The sequence below is a fragment of the Equus quagga genome, chromosome 4 (assembly GCF_021613505.1).
Source record: "Equus quagga isolate Etosha38 chromosome 4, UCLA_HA_Equagga_1.0, whole genome shotgun sequence".
NCBI lineage: Eukaryota > Metazoa > Chordata > Mammalia > Perissodactyla > Equidae > Equus > Equus quagga.
Genome location: NC_060270.1, coordinates 3,865,568 through 3,889,122, shown reverse-complemented (window position 1 = coordinate 3,889,122; position 23,555 = coordinate 3,865,568). Strand labels below are relative to the sequence as shown.

General features: G+C 39.8%; 1 protein-coding gene across 5 annotated transcripts in view; it reads left to right on the top strand.

The window, feature by feature from the left end:
* The window catches only part of DCBLD2 (discoidin, CUB and LCCL domain containing 2), an 89,263-nt gene that overhangs the window by 23,165 nt on the left and 42,543 nt on the right, over positions 1 to 23,555 (top strand). For all 5 annotated transcript variants that reach the window (XM_046658575.1, XM_046658574.1, XM_046658571.1 and 2 more), the window contains exon 3: positions 16,703 to 16,840. In XM_046658575.1, coding sequence (XP_046514531.1) covers positions 16,703 to 16,840 — 138 coding nt within the window. The remainder of the gene's footprint in view (positions 1 to 16,702; positions 16,841 to 23,555) is intronic.

Below are 23,555 nucleotides of genomic sequence, written 5' to 3'. Positions count from 1 at the left end.
ATTGTTTATCTCTGTTTTGTTTAGTTCTTTTTCTGAGGGTTGGTCCTGTTCTCTTACTTGGAACATACTACTTTCTCTTAAAACTTCTTATTTTTTAATTTTTTATTACCTTGAGACTTGAGAGACAGCTTGATTATACATAAGTCCTTGATTCATGTTAAGTTTTTCAAAAAATACTCTTCCATTATTGCCTTTTTAGATTATTTTTTGAGACGTCTGATACCAGTTGAATTCTCTTGCCCTTACAAGGTATTTGATCTTTGTGTAGAGGTTGGGAGGGTTCTTTCTTTACCTTCAGAGTCTAACAATTTTATAAGGACACCTGTTGAAGGTGATTGTCGTGGGTTAGTGTTCCCTGGTGTCCCGTGAGCTCTTTCAGTATATAGTTTCAGATCTTCTTTTATTTCTGGAAAGTTTTCTTGAATTATAGTTTTAATATTATTTCTGTTCCATTGTCTTGTGTATCTTTTATAGACATCTTAATTATAGGAAAACTGGGTCTTCTTTCCATTTCAACCATGTTCATTTCAGCCACATTCTCACTGATCCTTTTCCTTTTTAAATTGCCTTTTCATTTTGTCTTTTTCTTTTCTTCAACATGCATTGTCATGTTTTCATTTGAATCTGTTTCTTGTGCACCTTTTAATACAGTCTTTATTTCTCATCGTTTTATCATTTTTTGTATTTCTTTTCTGAGATCAACCAACTCTTATGTCTTTCCGTTTTGTGTCTGTTTCTGTTCTTAGTTTTAAGTTTCTGTTTCAGGTTGTTTTATCATATCCCCAATTGCTAGTTTGAGGACATTCAATTAAGTTTTGAGTGTTGTGTTCCAGTTTTCTTCTGCTTTACCCTTGTTTTTGTGGGGAGGGAATTTCCATAAACTGAATTGCTGGGACTGTCATTTTTTTGTTTTCTTTTTATGCTGTATTTTTTCAAGTATATAAAGACTGTGAGCTGATATTTGGACAGGGCGGCTGGTTTGCCGTGGTTTACAAGCTCATGGTTCATGACAGGTTCGTGGTGGCCTTCTGTCAGTGTAGTAAGTTTTTCTCCTTCTTTTGGAGAAGAGATTGTAGTGGGGGAGGGGTTGTGTATCCTTGTGTTTGTTTTTTTTTCTCTCTTGCAGGATCCTCAGGATTTCTGTACTAACTTCCTTGCCTGAAGTCAGTGCTTTCATCAACAGTGCGTTTTTTCTTTTTCTCAGTATTTTCTGGCTGTGTGTGGGATATCATGGTCATCCTTGTCTCCCACAGTGGGCCTTTCGTTAACTTTTACCACTTAAGTTATTCTTAGATCCTATGACGTCTATTCATATGTGTTAGTGATCTGTGACCCTAGTGAAAACAAAATGATTTTTCTTTCTTTTAAAGTTGTCTTTGTGAAAAATAATTATTTTATGTCAAATTAAAGTGTTAAGTATTGTTTTATTGAAAGAAGTAAGGGGTATTACAACGATCATATTTTTGTAGCGTTTTACATTTAGAGTGGTTTTCCACCGGCAGGAGTTAGAGGAAAGATGTCGCATCTTGATGCTCCTGGGAATTTTGTGTGACAGATGTGAGAGCCCCTGAGTTTCACTTGAGAGAAAGTCCTGGCCTATGAGAACATGAAGGCAGGAAGGCTAAAGGCATCTCATATCTGTTTGTCACAACAATACATTGATTACTCTGGATGTTTTTCAAGAGAACGTTTGATGGGAACTTACCTGGATTTGTCCCTAATGCAGAGGCATCCTATGAGGCTGTCTGTTGCATTGCCAAGTCCAGAAGCCATAAACCATTCAAAAGACATCAGTGAACCTTTGTGCCTGCAGTGGTCAAGCTGGTTTGTGGCCTAGAACAGAGAAGTACTGAAGCTTTGTGTATATAAATGATGTCACCACTTCAAAATGTTTCCTCTAATGTTTTGAGGCAGGTCAGTGGGAAACTGACAACTGTTGCGTTTCTCATTGGCATTCAACTGGATAAAACTTAATCCACTCTGTGATGCTGACCCCATCCAAAAATTCCTGCCTGTGAGCCCATATAGGAAATGTTAAGAAGCCTTTGATATCTCTTAAGTGGTGAAAAGTTTATTTTTCCAGAAAAGCTTTGAACGAAATTTCTTGGAATGCTCTGTATGTTTCACCTGTGGTGCCTGGCAACACGTCTGGTTTTGCTGAATCTGTTCTGACTCATTGCTTTTTACGTGAGTACACTTGGTGTGAGGAACTCTGCCAGCTGTCCTGAAAGAAGCCGTCAACTCTGGAAGAGCCAGCGCCTTGGGTCACTGCCTTTGCAAGAGTTTTTATTAAGAAATAGAAGCAGGGTATGAAGCTCTCTTCTATCCAGAAGTTTGTTGGTTTTCTATAAGATAATCCTTAAAGCCCTCAATTAAAGTAGAAGTGTCACAAGAGAGAAGGAAAGCCTGCTCAGGAAAAATCAGTGGGGGACTGCTGTTACTTCAAGGATATCATGGTCCATGTGAGTGCTGGAAAACTTTCTGTCCAGACCCTTGGGTCACCATAATGGATGATGATCAAAACTCAGGTGCTCTTTTGTCCAAGCTGCCATTCTGAAAGAGGACATTGGAGCAAGCAGCTATGCTTATAGTCAAAGAAATGCACATTTTTAAACTAAGTATGTTCCCTCCCTGACTTTTAGTAAAAAATATAATAATATTATGTTGGTGTGGGTGTGGTGAAATGGGTACTTTTCTTTTTTGAAAGATTTCGTTTTTCCTTTTTCTCCCTAAAGCCCCCCAGTACATAGTTGTGTATTTTAGTTGTAGGTCCTTCTAGTTGTGGCATGTGGGATGCCTCCTCAGCATGACCTGATGAGCAGTGCCATGTCTGCGGCCAGGGTCCAAACTGGCAAAACCCTGGGCCGCTGAAGCAGAGCGCGCGAACTTAACCACTCGGCCCCACGGCCAGCCCTAGGGGACTTTTTTTTATACTGAGGATGTATTAGTTGGTGTAGCTCACTCGGGTAGCAGTCTGGACGTCTATATTACCGGTCACTTCTTTGGAAACACTTCCAAAGATAGAAGAAGTTGTGTTAGGAAAGTTTTTATTGCAGCATTGTTCACTATATAGACAAATCAGAAGCAGTCTAAATTTCTAACAGGAAATGAAGTAAGGTAAGGTATATGCACCATTTCCCCAGTTTTTGGCTATCAGTAATTGTTTGCTGTGCGCGTTCTCTGACCTGACTTTTGGTGAACGTAAGTGCACGTTTCTCCATCTAGAAGAGGAGCTGCTCGGTCACCGGGCGTGCGCGTGTTCCTCTGGAGTAGATATGGCCAGACGCCCCTGGTCGTGCCGGTGTGTACCCACCAGCAGTGTGTGGGTTCCCGTTGCTGTCCTCCTGCTCTTTCCCCTCCAGCCATGCTGCTGTGTGTGCTGACGTCACATCGTAGCTCTGCTTTGTGTTTCTCTGGTGGCTGATGAAATTGTGCTCTTTTCACGTGTTTATTAGCCATTTGAATATCTTCTTTTGTGAAGAGTCTATTGAAATTTTTTATGCATTTTTTTTTCTGTTGGGTGATCATTTTCTTATCTGTGGGAGGTCTTTATATGTTCCGGTTATGGGTTCTCTTTAGATTTGTGTATTACAAATGTATTCTCCCTCTCTATGGTCTTCCTTTTTACCCCTTACTAGTATCTTTTGATAATCAGACATTATTAATTTTAACATTGTTCACATTTGTTAATTTTTTTCTTTCGTAGTTAGCACTTTTTTGTGTTCTCTTTTAAAATCTTTGCCCACTCGTAGGTCATGAAGACGTTCTCAAGGTTTTCCTCTAAAAGCTTTATTGTGTTCCCTGCTACACACGTTATCCTCCAGAGTTGATTTTTGTGTATGATGTGGAGGAGGAGTAGAAGTGTCAGGGTGCATTTTCCCATGGGGACCTGATTCATTTTAAAGTGTGTGAAGACCAGATCTGTCATCTGTTCATGAAGAAATAACACTGAAGTGGCCACCTTCCCTGAAGTCAAAATGCACAATGACTTTATGATGTTGTAGAAAAACCTTCTACTTTTAAAGTAGTCACTACTATCTTTTAGAAGGAAAAGCAAGTCCGTTCTTACTGATATTGCTAAATTCCTTTTTAAACATAGTAAATATTTATTACATGTCCTTTTAAATATATACCCAGTAGTCTAATTGTTTAAAAAGAAATTAGACGTGGACCCTCCTATCATTATCCTCTGAGATGAGTCTTTGTTGAAGCAGGAAGAACTAACCAGCCAAAACAATTGAATTTTACCCCCAGCATGAGAGAAATCATGGGGAGGCGGCCCAGTCATTCCGAAGGAGCACAGGAACTCCCTCTAAGTCAGGGGCTGCTTTTTCCAGCACCAGCCGCCCAGGCCCAGCAAGCACGAGGCAGTGACCCTTGAAGGCCGACTTTTTAAAGAAAACGGCACTGATGGACGTTTAATGGTAGCATCTTCTCTAAACATTTTCGCGGTGCCGTAATGGCCTCTTCTAAACGTTAGAGGCTTCACCTGTGCGTTCAGACATTTTTGAGAGCATGCGTGGCCCCAAAGTACACAGGCCAAGAGGCCAAGCAAAACGTGTCTGTCTGCTGCTTCAGGCCCTGGGCCCTGGACTCCAGTTGTGTGTGTGCTTCTCAGGTGTGACCCTCGAAAAGCAGGGCATTCTTACCACACACCGAAGCACACACCTGGTTGTATTAGTTTTCTATTGTTTCATAACTCTACCACAGACTTAGCTGCCTAAAACAACACAGTTTGTGACCTCAGGTTCTGTAAATCAGAAGCCGGCGTGGTGTGACTGGATGCTCACCTGGCTGGGATCAGGATGCAGCTGGGGGTGCACTTGTCGTCTGGGCCTAGTGTGCTCTTCTGAGCTCACTGGCTGTTGCAGAACGCGCTTCCTTGCAGTTGTGAAACTGGGGTCCTCATTTTCCTGCTACCTGTTGGCCGGGGACTGCTTTCAGTTCCCAGAGGCCGCCCGAGTGACAGTTCACTGTCTAGGCGTTTGTGCTCTTCTAGGCCAGGCGGCATGTGTCTCTCTAATTTCCAGTTCTGCAAGTAACTGAAGAGAACACCTGTTTTTAAGGGACCTGCATGATTAGGTCAGGCCCACCCAGGAAATCTCCCTCTTGCCATATATGTAGTATGTAAATAGTTTAAAAATTTTTAAAGGCAGTGTTCCTGGTAAGAAAATGCTCTAGAAGCATAAAAAGATCATACACTAGGAAATTCAAAAAGTGAACACACATTGGAAAAGTTAAGGTTTACTGGTTAATCAAGAAAATAAATTACCAGTTTCTTTTATCTCTAATACTGCTGGGGGGAGAATGAATTGATGCAGCCTATCTGAAAAGCAGTTTCGTAATAGTTTATGTTAAAGTCAGAAAGAGTGCATGAATGGGTGAATAAAGAGACGAAAGTACAGTACTGTGCTTGTGCATCTGTCTGTGCACACACATGTCATATGTACACATTTATGTTCATTTAATGATGACTGTAACCCTCTGACGTAAATGCTGTTACTGTTTTCCTTTAACAGATGGAAAGAGCCAAGGTGTAGAGAGGTACCCGCCAAAGCGTTAACAACACTATTAACTAGTAGTGGTTACCTCAGTGTAGTAGGTAGCATTATATTAGAATGAGTATCATTTGTTATTGTTTTCTCTTTGTATTCTTCAAAATTTTTGTAAAGTTCATTTATTTATTTTTTTAAATTAAGGTTATGAAAGTTAACATCCTTGTGAAATTACAGTTGTACATCATTATTAGGCATGTTGTAGGTACACCACTTCACCCCTAGTGCCCTCCCCCTACCCCCCTTTCCCCTGGCAACCACTCATCAGTTCTCTTTGTCTATATGTTAACTTCCACCTATAAGTGGAGTCATACAGAGTTTGTCTTTCTCTGTCTGGCTTATTTCAGTCAACATAATACCCTCAAGGTCCATCCATGTTGTTGTGAATGGGATGATTTTGTCCTTTTTTATGGCTGAGTAGTATTCCATTGTATATATATACAATATCTTCTTTATCCACTCGTCAGTTGCTGGGCACTTAGGTTGGTTCCACATCTTGGCTTTTGTAAATAATGCTGCAATGAACATAGGGGTGCATGGGACTTTTGGAATTGCTGATTTCAAGTTCTTTGGATAGATACCCAGTAGTGGGATGGCTGGGTCATAAGGTATTTCTATTTTTAACTTTTTGAGAAATCTCCATACTGTTTTCCATAGTGGCTGCACCAGTTTGCATTCCCACCCTATTAACAGGAAAAAAACGGTAATAAGGCTTCCTCGAAATAAATACTCACCCTATATTGATGGTAGTAGTGTAAATTAGTATAACTATTTCAGAAAGCAACATGACTCTGAAATTTCATGTCAAAAAACCTGGCCTCAATAATTATTTTAAATATGGGGGAAAAAAAGCTGTATGTATGAACAAATCTATTGCCATTATCTAAAATATGGAAAAATTGGAAACCTGAATTATTCACTACTAAAAGCAATAGTTAAATAATTATAGCTCATCCACTTGGATAGAATTACAATTATGCATCCTTTAACAACGGGGATACGTTCTGCGAAATGCATCGTTAGGCCATTTCATCACTCTGATGCGAACGTCCTGCCACGTACTTACACAAACCTGGATGGTCTAGCCCACTGCACGCCTTGGCTCTGTGGGACTAGTCTTACGGGACCACCGTCGTATATGCGGTCTGTCATTGACCGAAATGTCTTTATGCAGCACATGGCTGTATTATGAGGAGCTTATTCGTTCCAGCCTGCCACCACATTTTCCTGGTCCCCTTACTCCTTTTCCTTTGGAGCTTTCATGGAATCCGTAGCCACTTTCTCCTCTGAGGCTTCCTCCACTCTACTGCTATCTAGGTTTACCTTGGTGTTGACACCCTGCATGCAGACCCCCTCCAACATCACAGCTTCCACGTAGATGACCCACTTACATCTTGCATCTCTTCCCATTGAGAGTTACAGCCTCACCTTCTCCCAAAAGGCAAGAGACATTTCTTCTGTTTAGCAGACTCTGGACAGGTCATCTCAATTCTCACAGATCACTCTGTTTCCGAAAGCTCCCATTTTTCTTTCTTTCTGATTTATCACCACTTCTGCATGCCAGTTTAACCTGAGAACCCCAAGATGCGGGCTAGGTGGTTTGTACTTTTTAGCTATTATGAATAGTGCCCTGAGTATCATGTGCAAGGTTTCAGGTGGACGTATGTTTGCATTTCTCTTGAGTAGATGCCTAGAAGTAGAATTGCTGGATTATATGGTAACTCTGTGTTTAAACTTTTAAAGTTCCAGACTTTTCTTGAAAGCAGCTGCACCATTTTACAATCCCACCAGAAGTGTGTGAGGGTTCCAATTTTTCCACATCCTTGCCAAGGCTTGTTATCATCTGTCTTTTTGATTCTAGCCATCCCAGTGAGCGTGAAGTGGTATCTCATTGTGGTGTTGATTTGCGTTTCCTTGATGACTAATGATTATGTTTCTTTTTTTTTTTTGGTGTTGCACATTCTATAGATTTGAACAAATGTGTAAGGACATGTATCTATCACTGTGGTATCACACAGAGTATTTTCCCTGCCCTGAAACTCCTCTGTGCTCTACCTGTTCATTCCTCTCCCCTTAACCCCTGGCAGCCACTCATCTTTTTACTGTCTCCATAGTTTGTCATACTGTCTCCATAAGTTTGCTTTTCCAGAATGTCATATAATTGAAATAAAAAAATACCAAACTTTTTTGGATTGCCTTCTTTCAATTAGCAATATGCATTTAAAGTTTTTTCACATCTTTCGATGGCTTAATAGCTCATTTCTTTTTAGTAGTGAATAATATTCCACTGTCTGGATGTACCACAGTTTAGCCATTCACCTACTAAAGGACATCTTGGTTGCTTCCACATTTTGGCCATTATAAATAAAGCTGCTATAAACATCCATGTGTAAGTTTTTGTGTGGACATAAGTTTTCACTTTCACTGGGTAAATACACAAGAGCGCGATTGCTGGATTTTATGGTAAGCCTGTTTAGTTTTGGAAGAAATTCCCAAACTCTCTTCCAAAGTGGCTGTACCATTTTGCTTTCCCATCAGCAATGAATGAGAGTTCCTGTTGCTGTACACTGTCACCAGTATTTGGTGTCAGTGTTCTGGATTTTGGTCATTCATTAGGTATGTAGCGATGTGTCGTCATTTTAATGTGCATTTCCCTGATGACATATGATGTAGAGCATCTTTTCATATGTTTACTTGCCATCTGTATATCTTCTTTGGTGAAGTGTCTGTTAAGGTCTTTGGCCCATTTTAAAATCAGGTAGTTTTCTTCTTGTTGAGTGTTAAGCATTCTTTGTATATTTTGCAGGAATCCTTGATCAGATGGGTCTTTTATCAGATGTGTCTATTCCAAATATTTTCTCTCAGTCTTCGGCTTGTCTTCTCATTCTCCTGACATTATCTTTTGCAGAGCAGAAGTTTTTAGTTTTAGTGAAGCCCAGCTTATCAATTATTTCCTTCATGGATCCTGCCTTTGGTGTTGTATCTAAAAAGTCATAATCATACCCAAGGATATCCAGATTTTCTCCTATGTTATTTTCTAGGAGTTTTATAGTTGTGCTTTTTATATTTAGGTTTATGATCCATTTTGAGTTCATTTTTGTGAGGGGTATAAGGTCTGTGTCACATGTGTGTTTTTGCATGTGAGTGTCCAGTTGTTCCAGCACCATCTGTTGAAAAGACTGTCTTTGCTTCATTGTGTTGCCTTTGCTCCTTTGTCAAAGATCAGTTGACTGTATTTATGTGGATCTGTTTCTGGGCTCTCTATTCTCTTCCATTGACCTATTTGTCTCCTCTTTTGCCAACACCACACTGTCTTGATTACTGTAACTTTATAGTAAGTCTTGAAGATGGGTAGTTTCAGTCCTCCATCTTTGTTCTTCTTAAATATTGTGTGGGCTATTCTAGGTCTTTTATCTCTCCGTATAAACTTTAGGATCGACTAATCAATATATACAAAATAACTTGCTGGGACTTTGATTTGGATTGCATTGAATCCATAAATTAAGTTGGGAATAACTGACATTTTGACAATATTTAGTCTTCCTATCCATGAACATGGAACATCTCTCTGTTTAGTTATTCTTTGATTTCATTCTTCAAAGTTTTATGATTTTTCTCATGTAGTTCTTGTACATATTTTGTTAGATTTATGCCTAAGTATTTCATTTTGGGGGATGCTAATGTAAATGCTATTATTGTATTTTTAATTTAAAATTCCGCTTATTCATTGTTGATATAAAGGAAAGCAATTGACTTTTGTGCATTACCCTTGTGTTCTGCAGCCTTGTCATAATCAGTTATTTGTTAGAGGAGTGTTTTTGTCTGTTCTTTTGGGTTTTCTACATAGATCATATCATCTGTGAACAAAGCCAGTTTTATTTCTTCGTCCCCAGTCTGTACACTATTTTTTTTCCTTTTCTTGTCTTACTGTGTTAGCACTTTCAATATGATGTGAAAAAGGAGTGGTGACAGAAGGCATCTTGCCTTGTTCCTAATCTTATTAGGAAAGCTTTGAATTTCTCCGTATTAAGTATGATGTTAGCTGCAGGTTTTTTGTAATATTCTTTATCAAGTTGAGGAAGTTCCCCTCTATTCCTAGTTTACTAAGAGTTTTTATCATGAGTGGGTGTTGGATTTTGTCAAACACTTTTTCTGCATCTATTGGTTTAGTCATATGACTTTTCTTTTTTAGCCTGTTAATATGATGGATTACATTAATTGATTTTCAAATGCTCAACCAACCTTGCATACCTGGGATAAATCACACTTGATTGTGGTGTTGATTGATTTTATGCATTGTTGAATTCAATTTGCTGGTATTTTGTTAAGGATTTTTGCATCTATTTTCATGAGAAATATTGGTCTGTGGTTTTCTTTTCTTGTAATGTCCTTGGTTTTGGTTTTAGGGTCATGCTGGCCTCATAGAATGAGTTAGGAAATATTCCCTCTGCTTCTATCCTCTGAAAGAGATTGTAGAAAACTGATGTAATTTCTTCTTTAAATGTTAGAATTCACCAGTGAATGCATCTGTGCTGGTGCTTTCTCTTTTGAAAGATTATTAATTATTGATTCAATTTCTTAGATAGATATAGGCCTATTCAGATTGTCTTATTTCTTCATGTTTGAGTTTTGACAAATTGTGTCTTTCAAGGAACCATACATTTCACCTAAGGTATTCATATTTGTGGACTTAGAGTTGTTAAGTTGTTAAGTTGTTAGAACTTAGAGTTGTGGACTTAGAGTTGATTGTCCTTTTAATGTCCACGGGATCTGTAATGATGTCCCTACTTTCATTTCTGATAATTGGGATTTGTGTCCTCTCTTTTTCTTAGTTAGCCTGGCTAGAGGCTTATTGATTTTCTTTTCAAAGTGCAAGCTTTTATTTTCATTTGTTTTTATTTTCTCTATTGATTTCCTGTTTTCAATTTAATTGATTTTTGCTCTAATTCTTACTTCTTTTTTTTCTCCTTACTTTGGATTTTATTTGCTTTTCTTTTTCCAGTTTTCTAAAGGCTAATAATTTTGTAGACTATTTGTCTGGAGTATGGATTCTTTTAGACTATAAACCAGTGTCTCCTGGGTTTTATGGTGATTAAGAAACTTGATTAACTTTTATGTTTGTAACTTTCTATATGTGTTCACATACCATTTTTTGAAATTTCTTCTCTTTATCCATGAGCACCTCCTGGAGACTCTGGTTGTGTTTGAGAGCTTTCCGCAGACCCTCTGATTGTTGGTTAAATGCTTTATGTTGATTTGGGAGCACCTTTCAGTGGCCAGACCAGGGAAATGAAATGAAAGAATTAACTAATATATTGCCCAGATTAGGGATGATTTTTATACTTCCTTTCCCCAAGTATTTTGCCACGTGCTTACCTTAGTTGAACAGAAGATAAAAATCTGATCAGAGGCGAGCCAGGCGAGGAGATGGTCAGCCCTCTTGGCTGGAATAAGAGGGCAGGCAGGCATTTATCTGGTGTGCACTGAACTCACTTAAGCGCCTACAAGTCAGCTATTGTATTTGTCTTTTTTTCACCTTTTTTCTTTTTCTTTTTGCGAGGGAGGATTTGCCCTGAGCTAACATCTGTTGCCAGTCTTCCTCCCTTTTTTTCCTCTCCCAAACCCCACAGTGAATGGTTGTGTATCCTAGTTGGAAGTCCTTCTAGTTCTTCTACGTGAGCCGCCACCACAGCATGGCTACTGACAGGTGGGTGGTGTGGGTCCTCGGCCGGGAAACGAGCCTGGGCTGACGAAGAGGAGAGAAGGCTGAACTGTAACCGCTAGGCCACCAGGGCTGGGTCTCTCCTTTTTTCTTAATTGAGATTATCCATTCTTTAGCACTGCCTTTTGAGTTTCACAGAACAAGTGTGGTTGGAAAAAAGCTGTTTTGTTTCTACCACAGATTGGATTTATCCACATTTCAGAGGACAAGATAACCCCAAAGAAAGCAACAGCTGAAGCTGCAGTGCTGATGGCAGACTTCATGATTCTGTCCATAGTAAAAGGGTTCAAAACGTTTTTCTAAACATTATTTCACTTCAAGAATATATCTTTGTCAATTATTTCTGTATTTTCTTAGAGCACTTTTACTTTTAAGTCTAATAATTTGGAATTCCCTAGCATTAGTATACATGATACAGTTTTTACAAAGTGAAGACACCTTCGTATGGCATGGTAGATATTCTTTAACTGTGATCTTATTCATTGCACCTAAAGGTGTCTGCAAAGTCAGAGTTTATACTAAGCACCTTAATCAGCTGTGTAATAAAATGACACATACGTGGATACTTGAATGGGAAAGAACAGCCCATGGCGATGAGCCCCGGGGAACGGTGGTTCACCTTGACAGGCATGAACCGGCTCAGGCAGGATTCCAGTCATCTATTAAATGTACCTATTATGTGTATAATGTATAATATTTTACATGTCTATATTATCATAGTATTATATATCTATATTATAATTTATCTATATCTGTTATATCAATTTCTTGCCTTGGCCTATTCCTATTTGAATGAATGGAGTGGGCACTGCACACATTTGGTTTTGCTCACAAATTATACAGTTTCTGATATTTTTAATATTTGAGATAATATTTAGGATAACAATAAATATATATTACTCTGTTCTTAACATTAGGTCATTTTTGAATATTTAGTATTCAAAAATAATGCAATATTTAATATTTGTCCTATTTATCGAACTATTTCTGAGTTATTTAGTATTAAAAACAAGTCTGAAGATTTAATCATCTTTTCTTGTATATTCAGATAATAACTGTTGTAAGGTTCTTTGTGTGTTATTTTGCTTGAATGCTAAAAATATTGATAGATATATTTACATTGCATTCCATATTTAAAAATAGAAAGCTTTTTTGTACAGTAGGTATTTTTAAAGAAAGAAAGGATGGCAAGACATGTGCACCTAAGACAAGTGCGTGTGCGCATAACTCGATGTTTGGTTTTTATTTATTAAATCCTGAATGAATGGAGAAGTTATAGACTGAATGTTGTTTGCTTTCAAATTGAGCTTTTAAAAATTTCACTGTAAATGTATTACCTTCCTTGGTATTTTGGATTAAGTTTTTGGTTGCTGTTTCTTTGTTTGCAAGCTTTTCCTGAAACTTCTGTGCGATGACCAGAGAGACGGACAGCTGCTTTTAAACCGGTCGTGACAAGGTTATGCTTGCGCTTCTCAGCAGGACGGAACAGCGTGTCTTCTGTGCAAGGGGAGAAAATTTACTTAAGGGGCTTTTCTTTGTCGGTTTATGTCAGGCCAGTCTGATTGCAAAGCAGAGAAATTGAACTGAGTTTACCTTTCCAAGTTGAGAAAAAAATTATCTAAAACACAGTGATATATAGAGTAAAATATTTTTATCTCTAATGTGTTATTCCATTGATTGTAGGCCTGAAATTAATCTCAGATAGAGGAAACTAGTTTCTCTGCTCATTCTAAATTTTTTTTACAGAATTATCACATGCATAAGATGAATTTTTTTAATAATTGAGAAATTATAATGTTTTGGAGGATAATATCTTGAAAGAAAAGCTCTGTGTATAAAAGCTTATAGACAGTGTTAGACATTTCAGAATTTGAAGTTTTTTTGTTTTAAGTGGCAACTATCAGTGTGGCTTTAGGGTTAAATTCTCCCTTTCTGGAAAAAAAGCAAAGAATTGCCTGGTTTGAGATATATTTACATAAAATATAAAATTTATTTAAAATAAATATAGTACTTTTTTATCGGCAGGGGTGAAAACCAGTTGTAGAGAATAACTCATTTAAAGAATTGTGGCTGAGTGTCACAGTTCTGCTTGTGCGTAATCTCTTGGAAAGGTTGACTCAGGCTCCGTCTCTGCAAATAGTTATCCCGAAATGAAGGTGGCGTAGATTTAAGTAACAGTTCAGTTAAAAAGTAGCATTATGAGGGGTTCAGGTGGTTTATACCGAAAGGCAAGCTGGAACATTTACTGATTTAGTTAGGGAACGGGACCGTCGACAGGGTGACAAGGGGAGAGCACAGGGCACTGTTGCTGTGTCTCGGAGGGAGACCGCTGCAGACCCTGCCGTGGTCCAGGCGCCACCCTAGACCCCAGCAAGGGGAGAAGGTCGTGCTCTTGTTAAAGGCTTCTCTCGGCAGCCCCAGGGCGGACTCAGCTCCACTTCCGGTGAGTGGCGTCTAGAGGAAACGGCGTGGGGAAGACCAGGACGTGGGTTCTGGACTCATTTCTCCTCTCTTGTACTGTCGATCCACTGTCGGTTTGATTTTCAGTTTGTTCAGCTGTCACAGAGGGGCTTGGAGTAGATCTCTGAAGGTCTCTGCTGCATCTGATTCTGGGACCTGTTTTTTCTTTGCGTAAAACACACCTGGTGATTTCTCACAATAAAAATTGTTTCAATGTTTGTATTTTAAGAGCTTTATAGATATGTATGTATGTATATTTATAGATATGTATAATTTACATACCATAAAATTCACCTATTTTAAATGTATAGTGTGATGAGTTTTAGTAAATTTATTTAGCTGTGCAAGCATCGCTAAAATCCAGGTTTAGAAATTTCTGTCACACCAGAAAGCTCCCTTGTGCCCCTTTGGAGTCAATTCCCACTTCATCCCCAGTCCCAGGCAGCCACCGATCTGCTCTCTATTTTTTGCCTTTTCTGGAAATACCATAAATGGCATCTTCTATTTAGCATAATGTTTTTGGGGTCCATCCATGTTGTTGCGTGTATCAGTCGCTTGTTCCTGTTTATTGGTGATTAGTATTCTTTGTATGGATATGTACCACATTTTGTTTATCCATTAACTAGCAGATGGACAATTAGATTTTTTTGTTTGGGGCATCTATGAGAAATGCTGTTATGACCATTTGCGTAGTCCTTTTGTGGACGGTTTCTTTCCTCTTGGATGGATAACTTGGATAGATAGCCAGAAGTGGAATTACTGGGTTGTATGATATGTATATGTTTATGTTTAACATTTTAAGAAACTGCCAAATTGTTTGTCTGAAATGGCTGTGCCATTTTACAGTTCTGCCATCCGTGTGAAGGTTCCAGTTTCTCCACATCCTCACCAATACTTGGTATTGTCAGTCTTTTGATTATTTGATTATAGCCATTCTAGTGGGTATATAGTGGTGTCTCATTGTAGATATTCATTTCCCTAAGGGCTAATGCTGTTGAGCATCTTTTCATGTGCTTATTTCCCATTTGTATGTCTTCGTTAAAGTGTCTATTTAGGTCTTTTTGCCCATTTAAAAAAATTGGATTGAGTTGCAAGGGTTCTTTACCTATTTCAGATATGAGTTCTTTATCAGATTAATGTTTTGCACATATTTTCTCCCAATCTGTGGTTTGTCTTTTCATCTTCTTAATGGCGTTTTTTGAGGACCAACTATTTTTAATTTTGATGGAATCCAAATTATCCATATTTTTTCTTTACTGGATTGTACTTTTGGTGTCGAATCTAGGAAATCTTTGCCTAACCCAAAGTCACAAAGATTTCTCCTATGTTCCCTTATAAGAGTTTTATAAATCTAACTCTCACTTTTAGATCTGTCGTCCATTTTGACGTAATTTTTGTATATGTTGTGAAGTAAAGTTCTAAGTTCATTTTGTTTTTGCATATTGATATCCAACTGGATTAGTACATTTGTTTGGAAATTGACCATGTCTGTGGATTTATTTCTGGAATCGTATTCTTCTTTGTTGAGAGATTTGTCCTTACAGTGGTATCACACTGTGTTGATTACCGTAGTTTTAGACTAGGTTTAAAATCAGGAAGTATAAATCTTTCAACTGTCCTTACAAAAATTGTTTTAACTATTTTGCATCCTTTGCATTTCCATATACATTTTAGGCTGAACTTGTTAATTTCTAAAAAAAAAATGAACAAAACCCCTAGATTTTGATAGGGATTGCATTGAATCAACAGATCAATTTGGAGAGCATTGACATCTTAGCACGACTGAGTCTTCCAGTCCTTGAAGTTGGTATGTCTCCTGCTTTATTTAGTTCTTTAATTTTTCTCAGCAGTTTTGCATTTTTTAGTGTATTTATTTCGAATTTCTTTTTTAAAATTTATCCCTAAATATTTTAATCTTTTTGATGCTATTATAAAAAGCATTTCATTTATAAAAACTTACATATATTATAAGTGAAGTTTTAAAAATTTCATTTCGGATTGTCTGTCACTAGTATGTGGAAGTACAATTGATTTTTGTCTGTTAATCCTGTGACCTCACTAAGCTCCCATACCAGTTCCAGTGGGGATTTTTGTTGATTCCTTGGGATTTTCTACTCACAAGATCATGTATAGTCCTTGGAAATGGTGTTCTTACTCAAGTGATGTTGCCGCAGCTTAAAACATTCTTGGAACTCCTTATTTAGAAGTTGTTAGACAAGTTACCAAGCTCATAAGAAAACCCATTTTTATTAATTATTGGTAGATATCTTGCCCTAATTCTTCTTTCATCTTCCCTTTTACCTTATTAAGCTTAGATCCATCCTGAGGATCTGTTGTTTTTCACACATCTGTTAGACAGTGAAGGATGCAGCTGGGTGGGCAGTTGGATGCATCTCCTGAAGTTAAGGAAGAGGCTGTGGGTAGACATGGGGGTGGGAGTTGTCAGATCCTAGTAAAGCTGTAGGCTGGACACGACGACCCAGAAAGATTGACCAGAAATCCAGCAATCCTTGGAAGAAGCACTGAGAAGGTCTGAAAAGCTTTGAGGGCTGCCTTGAGCCCAGGAATCTGGGGGCGCCCTGTGGGCAGCATGTCAAGAATGCTGCTGATTGACAGTTCATTGTGAGCCATCTGCTTGCGTGAAACGCTTTAGGTTAACTTTTTTAACTTCCTCGTTACATTTTAAAGAGTATACATGTACTTTCACAGGAGACTGAATCGTCATAAGGTCAGTGATGCCTCTACTGATTTTTATTTTGAATTATTTGAACAGTTACTACTTGGCATTCATTTTTTTTTTTTTTTTCAGAGTAATGTGATTTTTAATTGTTAAACATCCTAGTCATCAGTTTATATTGGTTGAATATACCCAGTTTGGTGTATTATTCTGGTTCTGTTATCTACATTGTAAATATTATTGACTTCCTGAAGTCACACTAAACATCTGTGTTTCTTTCATTTCTAGGCAAATACTGTGGTCTGGGGTTGCAAATGAACCATTCAATTGAATCAAAAAGCAATGAAATTACAGTGCTGTTCATGAGCGGAATCCATGTTTCTGGACGAGGATTTTTGGCCTCATACTCAGTTATAGATAAACAAGGTAAGTTTCACTTTATACTTGGCTTCCCCCATTTTGCAGTTTCTAAAAACAAAAATGAAATGTTTCTTTGAGTACCTGTTATCTGAGATTGGAATAGAGTAGAAAGACTGAACAGTTAGTAACACATACATAAATCTGACAAATAAAATTAGATCAGTTTCAGAATTCCAAAAGTTACAACTATGTTAAACTTTCTGTGAAGTCCATATACTTCCCTTTCCTTAGTAGAGGAAATACTGATTTTTTACTTTCGTAAGGTTGGAACACAAATGATAACAACTTTTAAAACTCTGCCAATTATTGAGAACTATCATGTCAGTTTAAAGTTTGCTGTCCACAGTTTGCCATTTCTGTGTTGAAAATACCGTCCTTCTGGAAGGAGACTCTGCCAGCACCAGGACCACCCTGGGGAGCGCTGTCTACAAAAGACACGAGATATTTTCTAGATTGTTAACATCCAGAATCTGACAGCGGAAAAATTAAAAGCAAGACTCTAAGTGGAATCGAATGCAGAAGTTACTTGAATCTCTAAAATCAAAGGCAGGGCGTGAGTGAGATGTCACGAGTGCTGGCTGTGTGGCATGCGTTCGTCCCCTCTGCCATGCGGGCTCCCGTGTAAGAACGTTTAGGAAGTGTTGCTGGTACAAGGATAAATCAAATCAATTGTTTAATTAGAAAACAGACGATTATTTTGATCTTAAACAATAATTTAATCAAGGTGACGATTTAAAGTTAAAAATTAGCTTACTTGATATTGCATAGATGAGAAAATTGAGAAGCTGCCCGGGTGAGGTGCTGGGCGCCGGGCGGGGCTGCGGGCCGTGCGCTGTTCCTGCCGCCGGGGGGCGTTCGCGGTAACTCTGTCTTGGTGAGAGTGGCCTTTAGAAGGTGACAGAGGAGAGCTGTTCTGTGTGAAGAAAGGTCTGCTTTCCTGTAGTTTCTAAGCTATGGAACAAAGTGTTCGCTGGCTAATAAAATCCCTCAGAGAGAGAGAGAGAAAGAAAACTCGTTTCGATGGAATAATGAGAGGAAAAGAGCTGGACACGTTCTGCCGCCAGAGCAGTTACTATTTCTGACGGAACCGGGACAACCAGGGCGGCGTGGTGTCGTAGAAGGAGCGCTCAGTGGCCCTGCCTCTGCACGTGGGAGTCACCTCTGGACTTCATCATAATGTGTTAGCCGTGAGGACTGAGTCCAGTGACACACGGGTAGTGTCTGTGGGCACGCGGCATAGTAGGCACAGAACAGCTGCTGGTTCCCCCACCCCCACCCCCAAAAGTGCAAGGTGGCCAACAGGGAGGCCATGGCGGGTTCCGTCCTGTCCCTCTGCTTCCTGGGCGTCCTGGGTGATGGTGAGAGGATGGAAAATGGACAACTGATTTACTTCTGATTCTCCTTAAATTTCTTGGTTACGATATCAGGTTAAATTATTTGTTTTGCTTTTTGATATTTTCCCCTTTCTCTCTTCGTTATTTATCGAGTTGAAGATCTCTGGAAAATAAATATCCCCTCTTTTTAAAAAAAAAGAAACAGGGGCCGGCCCCATGGCCAAGTGGTTAAGTTCACGTGCTCCACTTCATCAGCCCAGGGTTTTGCCGGTTCGGATCCTGGGTGTGGACATGGCATCGCCCATTAAGCCATGCTGAGGCAGCGTCCCACATGCCACAACTAGAGGACCCACAAGTACAAATATACAACTATGTACTGGGGGGCTTTGGGGAGAAAGAGGAAAAAAAAAAGATTGGCAACAATTGTTAGCTCAGGTGCCAATCTGAAGGAAAAAAAAAGCAGTTCTTATTTTCAGTGTTTAAATTATGGGGCTCTTGGATCCGCAGAAATCTGAATGTTCTGCCTTAAAGTTTCTTCAGAGCTGACAGTGATCTCAGACACCAGAATCAGGAGGTTGTGGATTTAATGCGTCTCTGCCAGCCTTCAGATGACCGCCTCGCTATTTGAGATGAATCTTACCTTCCAGAGGGTTTTGAAATAATCAGAACTTCTTTTCAGTAACACTTTGCAAGGTCGTAATCATCTCTGGAAGTCCTCATTTCACAGTCTCTCCTGAGATTTTACTTGTGTTTTGGCATGTCCTTGTCCCATCCATCAAGCATTTGTTTTATTTGAAGTTAATTGGCTAAATTCAAGAGAAACTGGTTGAATTTCCTGTTGCTTCTCCTTGGGTGGCCTTTCCGACACTATTTCTTGTGATGACCATTCATTTGAAGGCTGGTTGTCCAGACAACTTAGCTGTCACACTGAATTCCCTGAATATTTTCAGGGAACATCACTGCATGTCCCCACCTTAGCAACTCAGGGGAGAGTTCAGAGTGTTTGGGAATGAAAAGATTGTGATACTCTGGTTTCAACAGCTTCTTCATTTGTCAAACTCTCACAAAGATCTGTTGATGTTATAGTGTGTGTTGTTGATAGAGACATGATATTGTGAGAGAGAGACTAATTTTCTTTACTTTTTGTGAGAGCCCATTGGAAAATTATATTCCCTTCGCTGCCTTGTTTCCTGGAGTATGCCTGGCACGGGGCACAAGGCAGTGAACAAGACAGACAAGGGACGCCTGGATGGGGCTTACGTACAGGGTTGGAGAAAGGCATTGACTGCATGGTTCCTTACTGTAGCCGTGGTACGTATGATGAAGGAAACGTTCAGGCAGTAGGAGACCAGAGGGGTGCGGGGACTTGACCAGTGCACCACCAGGCCAGTCCCAAGAAGTCATTTTTAAGCTGAGAACCGAAGGATTAATGGGAGGTTCCAGACAGGCAAGGAAGAAGAACATTCTAGGGAAGAGAGGAGCAGGTAGAAGGCTGTATGGTGGGAAGGAGCCTTGGAGGAACCGCAGAGAAAGGCAGGGTGGTGGGGTGGGGCCGTGCGCAGGGCGGGTCACGTCGCTCAGGGCCTTGGAGAAGGTGGAGGGTTGGAGCTTTCCCTCCGAGTGTGTGGACGCTGCGGAGCAGAGCAGTGGTCTGACAGGTTTGTGTGTGTGTTTTTACGGCTTTCCCTGCTCGGTGAAGACGGGGGTCACAGAGGTGGAGGAGTGGTTGTAGGGAGGCCAGCGAAGAGGCTGTTAGAGAAGGCGGGATCAGAGATGGTTGGATTAAAGTCTTGTTATAAATGTGTCTCTAGAATTAGGCCGGATTCTAATTTCATTCTTTTTGAAGACTTTAGAATCCGACATTCCTTCTACAGGGAAACATTTCCAAGATCGAGGTCCACCTGCCAGACTTTAGGTTGTGAGTCTCGGACCCGGAGAAGCCTCCTGGAGGATGCTCTGAGCTGCCATAATGCAGCCTGGACTGTGTCTGGGCCACTGACCCTGGTCTGCTCTTCACTCTTGGGTCTGGTTTTTATAACTTTTACGATTTTACTCCTCTCTGTTATTTTTAATGATCTTTGAGCAGGTGTTTCTAGTCTTTTCCATTACCAGTGATCTCTTAATTTTTACCTGTAAACCCCATTTTTGAAAGACTGTATCTACCAGGGGAAGGATCTTTCCTATTTCTTCCTTGGATAGCAAGGAAAGGCAGGTAAATACTGATCAGCACTTCCGGTAATTATTAGAAGACTGATGTTTCTGCTCTGAGTTGGTATAATTCCCCCAGGTTCCAACTAGACTTTCTGGAGTTGAAATTTTCATATGAAGACTGAAGATGTGTGTGGACCTGGAGACATCCTGGACGTCATATTACAACCCCTGTACGGAAGTTCCAGAGAGAAGCTGCTGGGCCATCCCTGGTCCTTCTGAGAGAGGCGGAACCAGCCACTCAGAGGCCCAGACTCGGCCACTCAGATCTTTTAATCTAGTGTAATAATAAGTGATAGTGACATTTTCATCCTAAAATCTAAACGTAAAAACAGCATTTATCACTGGACTTGAAAAACAAAATGAATTTTATGGGTGGGTGATCTAAATTCCTCGTTTTGAATCTGCTCGACATTAGTAGATCAGTTTCTAGGAAAAGCTCAGCAATTCTCAGATGGCTCCAGGCAATGATTTTTTAGGTTATTTTAGTTATAAAACCATGAGCTCAGAAGACATCTGCATCTGCGTTGAAAGCTTCAAGCCCTTGAAGGCAGCCTGTGTTTGTCAAGTGCCATAAACTGGGTGTTCTCTGTGTGTGTATATGCGTGTACGTGTGCAGCTGAAAAGTGGTGGCCTGACAGTCCTTTTGTAGAACGTGAAATCATCGCTTAAAAAGTAGTGTTAAACCTCATCACTTCAGATGTTACCAATCCAGAATTTTGTAGTGGTCAGTTTAAAGTTTGCCTTAATTTTTGTGCGAAAAAGTAATAAATAGTTTAATATTTCACATGAAATACAATGATACAAAGTGGATATTGACATACCTTCCAGTTGGAATGTATTGACACTCACACGTTGGATGCCCGCTGACTCGTAGAACCTGACGACACTGCCTGAGACTTGTGAACAGCCGGGCCTAGGAACTATTCCCATTCCACAGGGTTATTGTTGCTTTATGTTAGGTTATTTTTAGAATTAACACCAATAGTATAAAAATTTTCTGATTGCTACATCCTTTAATCATATATTTTTGCAAATGTTTTCCATTTCTTCCCTCTTCCATCAGATTATATCAATTTGTAAATGAAACATAGGGCAGAATAGAGAACTCCTCTCTAATAGAGTCCAGATTTCTGTAACTGGTTGTCTTTTGCCTGCATGGGATGTTTTTGGTTTTGAAAATAGAGCATGAGTTCCTTAGATTGTTTCCTGCCTTAATTGTGCAAGTTTTTTTGGTGAGGAAGATTGGCCCTGAGCTGACATCTGTACTAATCTTCCTCTATTTTGTATGTGGGACACCGCCACAGCATGGCTTGGTGAGCAGTGTGTAGTTCTACACCTGGGATCTTAACCCGTGAACCCTGGACCGTGAAAGCGAAACTCACGAACCCAACCCGTATGCCACCAGGCTGGCCCCAGCTATACAGTAATTTTATAGAATCATTTCCATTTTGAGTGCTGCACTTAGCTAGGTTTCTATTTTTAGTTTTTCTGTTGTGTTCCTAATTTTTGTTATTGTACCTGGCAAACATTTTAAAACTCTTAAACTAATATTTAATAAGATTTTTTTAATGAAGTCTCAGTTTACATGCATATCTTTAGGTTTGTCTTTATTTATACAGAAATAAGGATAGTGTGTGTGTGTGTGTGTGTGTATGATCAGTATACATGCAGGAAAATGTCTGTGTTTTGGTGTCAATTTGTAGGACGAAGGTGCTGATGGATAAAGTGTTACCAATTTTGCAGAGAAAGAGCATTTATAAAGAGAGTTAATCTGTTAAAATGGTGTTAACCCAACGAGGCAGTTCAGCTTATGGGATAGAGTTTATTCCAAGCTGACAGTCTGGAGAGCACCTTAATGATTTTAGCGGTTGCTCTGTTTCGTTTCTTCCGCACGTTAAGAATGCTGCGAGGGGACCGGATGTGTGTTGTGCTGTCTTGTGCTATCCTGTGGATGTACTCCTTCCCTGCTGTTCTTAAGAATGTGTCTGCTAGTGTCCTAGACACTGTGTGGGTCACAGAAGAATTTTAATATGTCTTACAATCTTTGGTATTTTTAATGTCTTTTATATTTTAACATAAAATGTCTTATAACATTTTAATGTCTTACAGTGTCTTTCAGTATGTCACATTCATATTTTAGTGTACAGAAGTTTAGGTGTGGGCAGGGTTCGATTCATCCATGTGCGGCTCACAGCCTCTCTGTGTACGTCGGTTACTGCTTAGGTAGCTGAGCCACGCCTGCGTTGTCTGTAAGGGAGCAGTGATGTTTTCATCTGAGAAAATTTTTCCTGAGCTCCTCCTGTGGACTCAGCTTCCAGAGAGGGCATCATAATATTTCTGAGAGAAGCATGAGATTTAATCTCTGCTCTCAGTGTGTAAAAGGAGGTAAGATGTAAAATACCTCATTGAGTATCTGCCACTTAGTGAATGTTGGTTGACCCTGAACCACAGCGGGTTATGTTCTCTTATATGTGGAAATTCCCCTTCGCTAAATTGCAGATGGTCCAGACGATGCCAGGTTCCAGAAGTAAAGGGGGAGTTAGGCCTGAGGCCACACAGTAATACCGACAGGAGGACTCAGCCATGAGAGGAGTCTCAGCACCCTCCTCCAGCATTGAGCAAAGCAGCTGTACAGCTGCAGTGTGCGGTCCCTGACACGGCGTGTGTGTGGAAAGCAAGGCTCCACGTTCTCCCGGCTCATGGAAATCGTTGTTTGAAGAATTTTAGGGCAAATGAAGGAGAATTTGCAGGTGTACATGGTCCTGCTTCTTCATAGACGTTCTCCTTTCTGGTGGGTGAGGGCAGTGGCTTGGTTATGGTACTTTATGCTTCCCAGGTCGGAATGAACGCCGGTGTCTGTGCTCCCTTCCTTTAGAAGAAGTGGCTGCACCTGGGGGGAAATGAGCCTGCAGCTGATTGGGCTGGCATCTTACTGTTGTGGGGGTGGTACTCGCACTGCTGAGAGTCCTTTTCAACCTGTTCAGGAGCACTGAACGGAGAGCAAGTCTGACTCCGTTTCACAATCCTGCAGTCTCAGAAATAGCCAATGCTGTCATACCTAAGATAGTAACCAGTATACTGACATTTTTCTGACCAATCTGTCGACTTTTACAGTATTGATTGTATTTCGTGGTGTTGTATGTGGGCTAACATTGATGTCATGTGTAAATAAGTGT